At 36.1% G+C, this 13484-nt stretch overlaps 2 protein-coding genes across 2 annotated transcripts in view; one reads left to right on the top strand and one right to left on the bottom strand.

Annotated features, from left to right (window-relative positions):
* LOC142977955 (uncharacterized) overlaps positions 1-13484 on the bottom strand; it is a 94575-nt gene that overhangs the window by 5434 nt on the left and 75657 nt on the right. The gene's annotated exons all lie outside the window — the stretch shown is intronic.
* On the top strand, positions 2189-6404 carry LOC142977852 (uncharacterized). The gene is made up of 9 exons (XM_076121959.1): positions 2189-2391; positions 2614-2771; positions 3105-3202; positions 3535-3659; positions 3930-4040; positions 4345-4526; positions 4748-4864; positions 4994-5418; positions 5551-6404. Exons 3-9 carry the CDS (start codon positions 3153-3155, stop codon positions 6326-6328), a joined length of 1788 nt encoding a protein of 595 aa, XP_075978074.1. The 5' UTR covers positions 2189-2391; positions 2614-2771; positions 3105-3152; the 3' UTR covers positions 6329-6404.

Genomic DNA, 13484 nt, shown 5'->3' with positions numbered 1-13484 from the left:
TCCCATTACGATACGCCCGCGCGACTCTAGTCTCGGAGACTAGTCGCCACGAAGTATCTCACATACATTTGTATGGAGACTCTCACATTACGATACTGGTATTCTACGCGTTCGCGACTAGTCTCGCGATACCCGCCGTGTTGGTCGCTTGTGCGTCGCGTCTCGCGTAGACATGCGCTCATGTTCGGGAGCGGATTGAACATGGAATTATTCATTTTCTAATTGGAACTATGTTCAGGAAACATGTTCGCGGAACTATATAGTTCCACCACGTTTCAAGTTTGACAGAATCTAACATTTGATAATATAGGTAGTTCCTCAGTTCCTCACAGCTCCTAGGTGCTATAGAAACTGTGAGAAATTGAGAACAAAAAAACTGCAAGAGCTTCATCGTCACTGGAGTCGCTCGACATAACGTCAGTCTACAAAAAACGAGTTTGCACAAATGATGAATTTAGTAACTTTTAAGTTGCATAATATGCGAGCATCGGGTAGCGAACATGTATCCAACTAGTATTATACTCGAGTATCGTACCCTACAAGTATCGTAATGGGAGAAGGGCCTAAAAATCATTACTACCAGTATCGTAATGTGAGAGTCTCCATACAAATGTATGTGAGATACTTCGTGGCGACTAGTCTCCGAGACTAGAGTCGCGCGGGCGTATCGTAATGGGAGAAGGGCTTAACAGTACTAAAGAGGTGAGTTTAGCTCACCATTGTAGTGTTCTTAATACTTTGAGGCAATTTATCCTAAGTTTTATAATAGGACATAAACATTACTTATAAACATATCAGTGTCTTGTAAAAGTATAACGTAGGGATTTCATTCGTTTTCATTCAAGTCACACTCACGATGAAAAATTTATCTTACTCCCTCAGCAACGAACAACTATTAGTACATAAATCATAAATTGTGAATAAATAAGGCTCGCGTGGGGCGGATATGACGTGGGTGGAGTATCCGGGCGTCGGTCGCGACCTCTAGCGGTAATTCCGGCCGCAACAAGTGGCAATAGAAGAAACAGCTTCCTGAGATGCTCTGAGATGTACCTTACGGCGGCGGCGTCACGCGGTGGAAATGTGTTTTCCTTCACAGCTCATATTTTATGACAAGATGTATGGATGTGAATGAAGCAAGGGAAGTTTGTAAGTATCGTATTCGTACGAAGTGCCGTTCTTTGGTCGTGTGTGTGTTCTGCTCACCCCTATGGGAAAAAGAGTGATATTAGTGTCATATTTTACGGAAAGAAGCACTAGCTTCTTTCATAAGGGTGAAGCTATATTTTATTTATCAGTTTCAAATTATGTCAGCTTCAATTAATGTTAAATTCGCTATCAATACTATTTATATTAGTCGTTAGCAATTTTCTGCGAAAGTAAGCTCGGCGTATCGGGTCTATGTTAAAAAGACCTAAACATCTAACGTCACAGTCTTGTCTAAAATATATTTTACTGTAGATCTAGGTTATGGCTGTCTATCAATCAACTTTTTATGAATAGGCAATTCAGTGAGCAGCTGTCTCTTGAACGAAAACCTAGAAAATATTCTTCTTTGTGAATAATTTTGGACAGACGTCGACATATTAACACATCTACGTCTTGACAACTCTTACATAACACAAACCTATTTTTTCGACAATGCAAACAATAAAGTACGTTCAAACACATCGATTTGTGGACGATTTCGTATTCAAGTAATGTTTTCTCTTTATATTTTCTTGTAAATTGGATTTGGGGATAAAATAAGTGGGAGAAGGAAGAACTTTAACATCTTACGCTGTTGTAACATACCTACATACTAATCATTGTCGCCAAGTGTTCTGGGGGTTTTAAAATGTATTCTGAAGACGTTAATTAGGGTTTATTTGTTAAATCTATTAAAATATATTGGTCCTAAAGAGTTATTTGGAGTCTTTATAATCGCATCTTTATAATCTGCATTTCAAGCTATATAATGTCCAATGTGGATCGTGTATGTGCCAATGACGAATGTCACTGTTATTTTAATAAGTTAAGTAAGACTCAAGAGTATCGTTCGGTGATTGTACGACGCCTATATAGCCTTCAATATTTGGGTCGATGAGCATATTGTTTTGTTTGCGATACTTTTGATGAATTAAAGATCCTAAAATGAATGTAAGGAGGTATATTTCAAATAATAATTAAAGGATAAAAAAGTATGGTGACAGAAATAAATGTCAAATTCTGGCTCATTATTTTCTGGTTGACAGCCATCAACGGTCATGGTATGAAATTCATAGAAGTTATTAATAAATTCCACAGTAAAGGAATTAAGATAATATTCACAGTAATGCACAGTACAAGCAAATAATGGAAGCGAGGGGAGAGTCGACATAGTTTGGCAAATGACTCTTTCCTACATAAATTGTAAGTCAGACATGTTCTCATCAAACCCTAACACACAACAATTAATTTTGAATAAGTAATAAATCAATGTACAGGAGGGACTATTATCATATTTAAGTCACTGGCTTGGATTACAGGACGATTTTGAAGTCCAAAATCGCCAAACTATTTTATATACTAGTAATAACTAAATACTTGTGTGTGTGCGTATTGAATACTGATATTATAATTTATTTTATTCAGATTGATGTGTAGCATCGAACAGAGGAAGGTAGTGGAAATCAAATCAAGTTTCGCAGATGAAAGAGCAAATGATACTCGGTCACAGAAACCAGTCACACATGGTGATAATACGCTTCTAATCAAGCAATCACATTTAGATGCATTATCGGACAACAAAGGTTATACAAAGATTTTATATAGAAATCGTTCTAAAATTATGAAAATGTGTAACTTATTTTCTTTCACGCAAATAAGGGTTAGGCAACTTTTTTCTGTGCGGAGCCACGCGGATCAGCTAGCATGACAAATATATTACGCATCTTCAAAGATGATGCCCTTTCAATTAGGCTCTGAATCACCAAGACAAATAAAGGTAAACAAAGGTGATTTGATTCGCATATCAATTGACTTTTGTTTTAACATCTACTGCTGCTAGCGATAGCAGTATTCTTTCATTTGATTAGGGACTTTCTCAATAAAATAACGTGATTACAGTTGGTTGTTTCTTTTAGATTTTCGAAATGTTTGAGTGAAAATTGAGTGGAAAATAGACCGTCAAAATGTGTTGTATATTCACGTGCTGCGGATGGATGGTAGATCTCATTCAAAGGTAATATATTTAAAAAAAAAGGATTCATACTATTTAAAATGCACTAAAGCGACAGATGTTTGTACGCAAAACAACTTGTTTACACAGACAAATATTTAGAACAACCTGTGCAATAAATTGTGCCTAAATGATAGAGAACTTTAAAGGTCAGTTTTACAGCTCAATAACCTATCGGCTACATAACGTGACAGCAAATGTATGTAAACACCTTAAAAAATTTCATATGATAAGCTATGTTACACTATCCAAAGGTAAAATCGGGTTAAAGTTTTTCGAGGATTGTATAAATCTAGTTTGTCATGACACGTTTGTTAATGTCATTTATGTTTTAGACTATGGGGGTTCGCAATGGCCTGCTGCATCAGCTCGGCCGTGTGCTGCGCGATGATCGTCGCCTCCATGGCCGGCATAGCCTTGGGCTACAACTACTCACTTGCTGAGTATATCGACTTGAAAGGTTCTATTCAAATTTGCTATTTACTGTCTGCTACTGTCTGATTTAGAAGTAATGCGTTAGATTCACTTAAGCAATCAGTGCTAGTATTGAATTTAACTCAACTTACAAATAATTATCTAAGTGTTTAGAAACTTACTTGTCTTACGATGTTTTCTGAATTTAAAGCTAAAATTCATTATGATTTTTGGGTCTGTCACAATAATATGTAGTATTTTGCTTTTGGCGAATAATTGTAAAGTTTTGCTTATCTGAATTTATTTTACTTTACAGAGACGAACGTTTCGTTGTACATGAGACGTGGTATCTTCGACGATGAGATCGCTGACTTGGACTGGCGACGATCAGGAAGAAAGCTTGAAGGACATCTCGCTTCAGACAACCGTATGAACTAATTACTACATACTTTTTTACTCATCAGTGATCATTTTTACTTTACGACATTTTATGGAACTGTTCTTTTATACAATGTCATTATTCAAGAGCGCTTTTAATAGGATCAAGCTAGACCTTAACTATAATAACATTTGTGTGTACGCGAAATGGGTACCACACGCAAATAATGCTACTTTTACTCTTTGAATATTCTAAGACGTTTGAATAATTTTGTGTTTTGTCCAAATTAGATCGATAATATTTCGCAAACAATATACTAAAAGTACTTTTGTACTTCCGTTTCCAACTGTAGTAATAACAGCACCACCGGAGGAGGACACCACTCCGTTGCGGTCAGGGCGAAGACTTGAGGACTCCGTGTTTGAATCAGGCGATCAGAACAAATACGAGGGCTCGTTGATGAGACTTACAGCTAAAGCGCCTTTCATCAGCACGCATGCACCGATTATCACTGGAGATGACGAGATGGTCGCGGTATGAAAATGATTGTTTTACACCTTATTCACACTGATGCTGATTTGTTGCTAAGCATAAGATACTTCACACTTGGATGGAGAAGTAACACATTAATACCTTCAAGTTCTAGGTTAGAACTGATGCAAGGAAGGCATTAACACGGGACAAACATTATTATTAAGCTTGTAATCAAGCGCGCTATACAGTCTGCAATAGTAAAGTTAAAATATGTATTACAGGCTATAAAGAATCACCCCGAAGGATCATTAGAAGCACTCAAGGAGGTGCAGAGCCTAATCGACGCAAGAAGGGCAATGGTCAATAAAATTCAAAGCGGGACTACCAATTCACCAGTGGTAATGTGTCTCATTAAGCTTTAGATTAACTAGAATATTAGCTACATTATTGAAATAGCAAAATATTTCAAAGTTAAGGTTTATAAATTAAGTTGTACATAAATAAATTGGTATTTATATTGTCAACAGCCAACATATCCTTTCATGGAACCAGAGAAAGCATACCACAGCGATCTTTCCAGACGCAGGATGGAAAATCAGCTAAACTATAAACCAGAAATGAGTGATGCAAGAAAAGCCGTGCCTGATGTTATCAATGCTCCTGTACAATGGTTATTCCCGCATCACCCGCAAGCTTTTCAGCGTCAGTTTGACGAGTTCGGGCTTGCAGGAGAAAAGATAACATTTCCTTCGCCGATGACACTACGAGGACCGCTGAGGCCGACTCCTACCGCCATGTCACCTGATGGAGACGTCTTGTTCCTGACCCCACGCGTGCCCCTTACTCTCTTCAGCACGGCGTCCACAGAGCCCACTGAGGAGCGTCCAGCTACTAAGGAGAGCGTGGAATCTTTTAGGGATAGATTGGGATTGAATACATTTGCAGCACCAACGTAAGTCATTTCTATTAAGACATATTTTTATATTTTTTTAAATTATTACACTTACCTATTCATTTATTACCAACAAGATTGGCAAAGTAGAATAAAAACAAAATAAAATATCTATATTTATAATTTTTTTAGAAAATACAAGCCGAAGTCCGATGACGATTACGATTATGAAGTAAAAGGACTTCCTGTCCGAAAACGTAGAAGCATCGAGACGAATGATGAAGACATCAATGATGTACCTTTGAAAATAAATATTAAAACAATAGAAAGGAATAAGATGAAAGAAGTGTTAAAGAAACTTCATCCTGATTCTATGGATTCTGATGAAGAACACACAACGTTGAAAGCATCTAGGAAATCAAAGAAAACATTTATTCCGTTTATTTACACGGTCAAATTCGATGATAGTAAAAAAGTCAGTACAGCAGTAAGGAGGCTATCTAAGAAACGTAATACTTTATCTATTGAACTAGTCACAATGAAGATGACCGAACACAAAGAACATGAAGGAGAAACGTTAGCTTATCTTGATCCTAAAACTGAAACAACTGAAATAACGGAAAGAACAACAACGACTGAAATGATTGAAATACCTGAAAGTCTAGAAATAACTGAAAAACCAACAACAAATAATATGTTTGGTCCTTTAATATTGAAGCTAGAATCTATACAGAATTTATTTATTGATGCTATGGATAATTATTATCAACCTAGTCCCACTTCAAATGTTGTCCTCATAGAAAACTTTATCGATATCGCTCCGACAAAATGTAGTGTCCTTCTATGTAAATTGGCAGGCAATAATCACGATAAACCGAGTACAGAAGAGCCAATATTAAATAATAAACCTAAAAGAAAGGATATCCCGACGCTTTCTGTGTTTGCAAAATTTTTGTCGAAATCCGCGTGAAACATGTGTCCTATGTTATTTTAATGTTTGTTATGTAGTGTATCAAATGAGTGTTTTGTTATGTTCATGTGGTGTCCATTAAAATTAAGAATATCTATATTCCCTTTATTTCATTTTATCTAACTCTAAAAAACCTAAACTTTAAGGTTGAATGCTTTAAAGTACGGCCGCTGAGTAATTACCGATTTGACAGATTATTCTTTAAATTAATTGATATAACCTTGCACGAGCGACACATTTGCCGAATGATTTAGAATACCTCTTTAATATAAAACTTTATGTCAAAATATCAGAATTAATTAGTTTTCCAATAAACACTGTTTCAAAACTTAAAATAGTTTGTAAATAATATGAAAACATTATTTTTTTGTTGTTTGGCGCGCTTGTATAAAGTTACATCGTGCGGATTCGTGCGTCTAGTTTTCATAGTGATGTGCTTAATAATATTCGGTCCGAATTCATTGGAATAGGTATGATTTTTATTTCAAGGAATATTGATGGAATATAGGAATAAGGAATATGGATATTTATTTTATTTCATCAAGGATACTCCACCTAATGAAGAACTTGTGTCTTTAACTGTTATTGGTTTTGATTTTATTTAATTACACCCTATACTAGAATATTTAAAAACAAACTGTTCCAAAATGATATTAGGGTTACATGTTCAGTCACTTCACTAGTATTGTCAATTTGTCATGTGTCAAATCGGTAATAACTCAGCGGCCCTACTATAGCATAAAGGTATTTTTATAGAATAATACTAATGTCTTGTATCACAAGATGTCTGGTTGTGATATAAAAAATGGAAAACGAAAGAAGCAGGAATCTTAACAACTGCCGATCTTAGGTTGTTCCCTGCGTACCCGCATGGAAAAAGGCGTGATTTCATGGATGTTTGTATTAAAGAATACGTTCATAATTGCTTCAAACTACAACATGCACTATCTTTAAAGATACCTGTACTTAGAAATACTTTCAAGACGTATATACTCTTGAGTATCTTCAACTAACACATGATAGTAGATCAAGACGCGCAGTAAACCAAAAGCAATGAGTTTAATATAAACTAGACGATCCACTAACTCCAGATGCGCAGGTTTATCACTAACATACTCATAAAACTATGTTACAACGTCGGCTAAATTGGAAATAGGCAGCGAAGTTGCTACCGAGCGGCGAACTGATCCCTTCAAGTTTAAGTTTTGAATTCTGAGCAACGGATTCTAGTTTTAACAACGTTGCAATTACCGCTTTGTTTGCGCACTTTCGAGTGTTTATCTATGAGGATATATACAGGATACACCCTGTTGGTCGTTTCAAAATGCATTCTTGGAATTTTAGAACAATGCTCCGTACATAACACAGAGGTGATTATACTGGTTTTAGTTGCAGTCAAACGTAAATGATATAACAACAATTCTTTATGAAAACTGCTTTAAAGCTCAGTCCGACAATTGCGTTAAATACATACAAGTCAAACTGAGATCCCCCTTTCTTAACTCTGTTGTTAAAACTAGAAAATCTCTGAATAAACTGCAATTGTTTACTTACATAACCACTCTTGTTCCCGGAGAATAGGAGTTCATATACTGCATACAGTGTATTACCCTTTGTGCATTAATAGCATATTTGAGAGGGCCATGCGCTATTGATGAAACACAAACGTGTCTGTTTGAGAACGAGCGAGCTTCAATTATAACAGCGAATTGAAATGATACGTTTGCGAACTCCTGCTTTGTGAACACAAATGACAGTTATGATCTAGTGCCATGCATGAGTTTAATAACAAGCTGTAGGTTAAAAAAAATATCGTGAGAAAAGAAATAGCAGATAAGAGAGTATCGATTCTTTCACGAATTATAAGTTCCGCATTTTTGCCAAATTGTTAGAAGAGGGTCATCCGTGTATATGTGATCGGTGCTGGAAATGAAAGTTTTAGCTTTTTTGTTTTTGATTTTTTAAAAAGACAACTCCCGCACTAAGAATTGCTCTTGTGTCGCGGGGACTTTTTACAAACACAAACAACGGACACAAAGCACAACCAGACCCGAAACAATTATTTGTGGATCGCACAAATAATTGCTCCGTGTGGGAATCGAACCCACGACCTCCCGACACAGTGGTATCGGCTTGGCGACCTAAACCACTGCGCCACGGAGGCAGTCTAGCTGTCGCTTATGTCAAAAATACAGCATTATTTACTATTGTATCGATTGTCTGCTTAAATTTAATAACAGCGTTGGCCAAGCGACGAGCCCCATCGCCAATTCTCAGTAAAAATCCTTAAGGAAGAACTAATAATACTTTACTTAATCCGCAAAGTTTAGATAAGCTTTGTCTGTGTTCATGGCGACTCGTCAACTTTATGCGTTTGCGGGAATAAAGTGTCATTATTATGGAGGTCGACTCAATGCCGGACTTCTAATGGTAAACAATCGGTTCTTGATTTTATTTAACTTTTGGCTTTATTAGACATATTAACAGGTACGTAAGAGTATCCATAAGGTTAAAAAGATAAATGAAAATAAGGATCCCCTACGATACGATTTAGGAAGGCAATAAATTATGGCTCATAAACCTGTATCCAAGAAAATCTTATTTGAGAAACCCTTGACAGTGCCGTGGAAGATATGGCGAGGAAATATCTTTATGTCCTTAAGTTACGAAGCGGCCAAGCGTGAAACCTCCACTCTCCGAGAATTTGCGAATTCAAGGAACATTAATGTTGCGAAAAAGGGATTGTAATTATTATCGCCATCAGAGCGCGATGATGGCATTATGTATAATTCGGTCGGCTTCAACCGTTTATATTTGGAATATTTAAAGGCGAATAGAACATTTTCAAGCGCTTGAAATGAGCAAATAATGAGATTTCTATTTTAACTTTAAGGCAGACTTTAAATATCGTCATTATTTCATTTTGAAGGCTCCGTTTTGGTTGAACGACTTCTAAAACATAAATCACTGCAAAATCATTTACGGCAGTATAAGTAAAGTACTTACTTGGAAATGGCTAAGAAAATAAATATAAGTAAGTAGGAAGTTGGAAACTAAGCAAAAACAACATAAAGGTGAGAGTGGAACGGCGGCAAACGGCAGCAATTACCGGTCTATGGTGGCTGGGCTTATCTCCCCGACGACAGACGACCTACGTCTACGGCACGCCTACTTCTATCTAACGCTGGTTTTATATCAATACTGAGATCTTACGGACAGTAAGCGTTGAGGAAAAGCTGTCTCTTCAGATTAAGCATATTTTCGCAAATATTTTCAAGTTAGGGCAATACTCTTAGCGTCGAAATCAGTCACTGTCTTCTAGCGCTTTTGGGTCTACATTTTTTGTGTAATAAAAGCATAAATATGGTGTATTACATCCAGATTTGACTTTACCAAAATGATTCTTATGCTAAAAAAGTCCAATATCTTAAAAGCAGCTCAAATTATCCATGTAAATTTGATTTTTACTTAATCAAAAAGTACCTACAAAATACTAGGAAATTATTGAATCCACGGAAGTTGCCCTTCTCAGTAGCGGCATCATTTCTCGGGTAATTCGGTTATAGATTTTGAATCGTTTCCTTTGAAGCGTAAAATTTGCTTACACCTTGGTTTAAGAGTCAAAAGGTAATCCTGTCATTCTGACTGGATTATTCGAAGTACTCGGGAGACTTTTTATGTTTGTGTACAAATTCCAGGAAATCAAAATCTCTTGACCGTCATCAAATGCTTCAAGGACATTTTTTTAAATGATAAAGAAAAAAAATGTAGGATTACATTTGAGAGGATATTGTAAAAATGATAAAGTTTATCCAACAGTTAATTAACTAAAAGTGTAAAATATTCGAACAGTTCGAGTACATTTAAGGATTATCATTTAAATTTGCAAAGGATTTGCATTATTATGTGCTTGATATGGCATATCTATCCTTTATTCAATAGATACTTTATAAAAGTATCCAAACTAAACTACAATTTATATAACAGGCCAAGAATACATTACTGCATTTTATAGTGGATATCACTTTTCAATCTTCATTACCTTGATTACTCGCCACTCCACACGTCCTCATTGTCACACACTCTATAAAATACATCAAACAGCAACATTCCCTCCTCCCTCCTCACACAAAGTACCAGTACTTATCACTGTTTCAATGGAGGATGCTGCAATGGACCACTTAAAACTTTTACAAGTCCGTAAGTACTAAGTGCTACATTGTTATGTAGATATGTACAAAGTTGAGGACGAAAAGCTATTAGCGTTCCTTAAACGGAAGAAAATAACCATTTGACATTATTTAGGAAAATTTACTAGTAAAAGTAAAGTGTTTAAAATATCAAGAGACATGCCTCAAAGAAAGAATCACAAACTATACGTGTAGTCTTGTATAAAGTGTAAAAAGAAAGATTTTGAACACCTAACAAGGCACTTCAAGGCAGCGAAGGACAAAGTCACATCAAGATTTCTGAAGAGTCTAGCTTGAAGTTTGACTCGTATAACGAGAGAAAGTGTCGACAGAACCCATACAATGTTATTTAGTGGCGCAGTAAGAAGGCGCGGCGTGAGTGGTGGCATGGCCGAGTGAAGGCAAGTGGCTAGATCCCGCCGCAGGTAGCACGAGTGCCGAGATGACCGAGATACGACACGACCACATCTTATCATTCATTCTCCTACATTCTTCACTTTCAAATTATGTTGATTGTCTCCCCGAGACCATGAAATGTTAATCCTCGGCTAATACGCCATCCTTTTTGGCAAAGGATCATCCCTTTTCGGGTCAAGGTTGCCGCCGAACTAGATTTACAGACAAAAAACCCAAATGGTCTACAATATAATAAGAGCACTAAAAAAATCTCACATTTTAAAAGTACGTATCTTCGTACAATTTTGGCAGACTTCTCAAATCTTTAACTATTTAAAGAAGTTGCGAATATTTTATTAAATCTAGAGACGCGCCACATTTCTTTCAATTCCTCGGATGAAGTTTTAATAGTTTTATTGAATTTTTATCTTAGAAACGTGATGAAAATTTTATGAGATGGTATTTATATATCACAGATAAAAGGGAATTAGGAACGTGACTACTATTTTTAGTATTTGAATGGTATAGCCCTTGGGGATCTCATTGTGGGATTATGATTTGGGTAACGACCTTCTAACCGCCGGAGTTGAGAGATATTATGATTACTGTTGAATATATAATGCCTGTTATTACGTCCTTAGTTGATATCAAATGAGTGTGTACACTTGCAGTAAAAGCTTTATTGTTTGTTTTGCTAAGAAGCAAAGCGGCTTTGTAAAGAAGCCTCCGCAGCGGCTGGCGGTGGGCGGGGAACTGGAGCGTAAAACCGCCTACAGATAATCCGTCCGAGAACCTTTAACAACTACATCAACTATGCAACAAACGAACTGCGAACACGCCGCCGATGCTTCAACTATTCCTACTGAAGAATTATCTTGTACCAGCCGTAAACTGTGAGTGAATTAATAAACGCTTGATAGAGTTACGTGCAATCATTTCATAAACTAACAGTAAGGAACGTTTGTAAGCAAATAGGAGCTAAACGCGATGGAAAATCTATTTAATGGTTCTGCAGCCTAATTGTTAATTATGAATACCCACTACATAAGTAATTAATCAATAAGCTACAATATAATAGATTTTCTGTATTTCTAGTTTCCTGAAGTAACTCAAAATATTGTTTTCCGTATTTTCCTTAGTCTCAGGCTGTACATTTGATACGGGGCTATTTATTTGGCTCTAGGCAACTAAAGGAAATTTTTCATGGATACATTTCAGACGGTTAATTTAGTTCTTTTTGAGAACACAATTAGAACAAAAGGAAACTTGTTCGTGAGAATTTCGTTAATGAAACATTGTTGACTGGCCTGGAAGGAATCATCGCTTCAAACGTACACATGGGAAAGTTCAATTAAAAACTTACATTATTGCTGTACTGAAGCGTTACCTGAACGAAGCCGACAACGTTACGAATTGGCTGACGAACGTGACCCGAAACTGTATACCAACTTCCATAATAAATCTACCGTTGAACCGAGCACGGAGGTGTTTACCTATTACTTTCAATCAAAGTAATTGAAAGACGCGACCTTGTGCCGCCGAAAAATACGGACTCCGGCCAGTAATCGACTCTAGAACAAGTTCCGAGTAGTTTAGTTACCGTTCGATTGTTCTGTTTGTTTATTTTTCATTGATTGTGTTTTTCTTTTGTTGAAATAGTTCCTTTCATGATATTTGATTTAGTGTCTGGCAGTTTAAAAAACACTTACTTGTAATGCCTCTAAGTGGTCACTCTTATACAAACTTCCTTTATTTAAAATAAAGTAAGAAGATGGATGAAAGTGATTGAGTTTAGTAATAGTCTTAATAAATGTTCTCATTATTCTCTCTTAATAAATTAAATTGCGAACAATGCAATCAATCTAGCACGCAACACCTTGTTTTGCGCTAAGATAAACCATTCAACAGATTGATTAGGTACTTTTTATTTTATATGTAATGTGTGTTTCTTGCAGCCAGTTTTATTTTTCTATCTCATTTCCTCTTATTATTCCCAAGTAGAAAAGTTTTAATCATAAAATAGTTTGCCGGCCCGATAAAGAATTTTAATTTGTGTTCGAATATAACCAGAATGTTTCAAACTATTCTGTAATAAAAGCCACGGATATTAGCTAATGTACGAACAGTCCAGCGATGTATTTTCAAAGCACATAAGTTTTAATTATTAATGCTTCTACCGCGAACAAAAGCTTTCAACATTTTAGTACTATTTTTGTCTTCCGCAATTACGTACAACAAAAGTCAATGAAACCTATTAAATTGTATGAAAATAAATTATAATTGGGCCGAAAGTCCCGTCCTAGAGGGGGCTTCGGTATTTTGTCAAACTAATTTAACTTTGCAGCGGTATTCTTTTAATTAAAAGACTTGTCACGATTTCTTACTCTCGCTTTATTATTGCTCTCTCATGACCTATTGTGTTAGTTAAAGTATAGTCACAAAATTATGTTTTTTTACTTAATAATCTTAAAGAATATCATAATGTAAGGGTAATCATGGAATTACCTTTTCTTAGTGATATAGGATCTCGTTTCAGCATCACCGCGGTCATAAGTAGTAACAACGGCTGA

This window comes from Anticarsia gemmatalis, chromosome 13, assembly GCF_050436995.1.
Source record: "Anticarsia gemmatalis isolate Benzon Research Colony breed Stoneville strain chromosome 13, ilAntGemm2 primary, whole genome shotgun sequence".
Classification (NCBI taxonomy): Eukaryota; Metazoa; Arthropoda; class Insecta; order Lepidoptera; family Erebidae; genus Anticarsia; species Anticarsia gemmatalis.
The sequence above is the reverse complement of the archived record's forward strand: the minus strand, read 5'-3'. Positions and strand labels throughout refer to the sequence as shown.

Bases quoted from the DNA above. Each gene is read 5' to 3' on its own strand.
- LOC142977852 (XM_076121959.1), top strand. From the start codon at position 3,153: ATGTGTTGTATATTCACGTGCTGCGGATGGATGGTAGATCTCATTCAA. The intron at 4,865-4,993 runs GTAATGTGTCTC...TATTGTCAACAG, and splicing joins GGACTACCAATTCACCAGTG to CCAACATATCCTTTCATGGA. The intron at 5,419-5,550 runs GTAAGTCATTTC...TAATTTTTTTAG, and splicing joins AATACATTTGCAGCACCAAC to AAAATACAAGCCGAAGTCCG.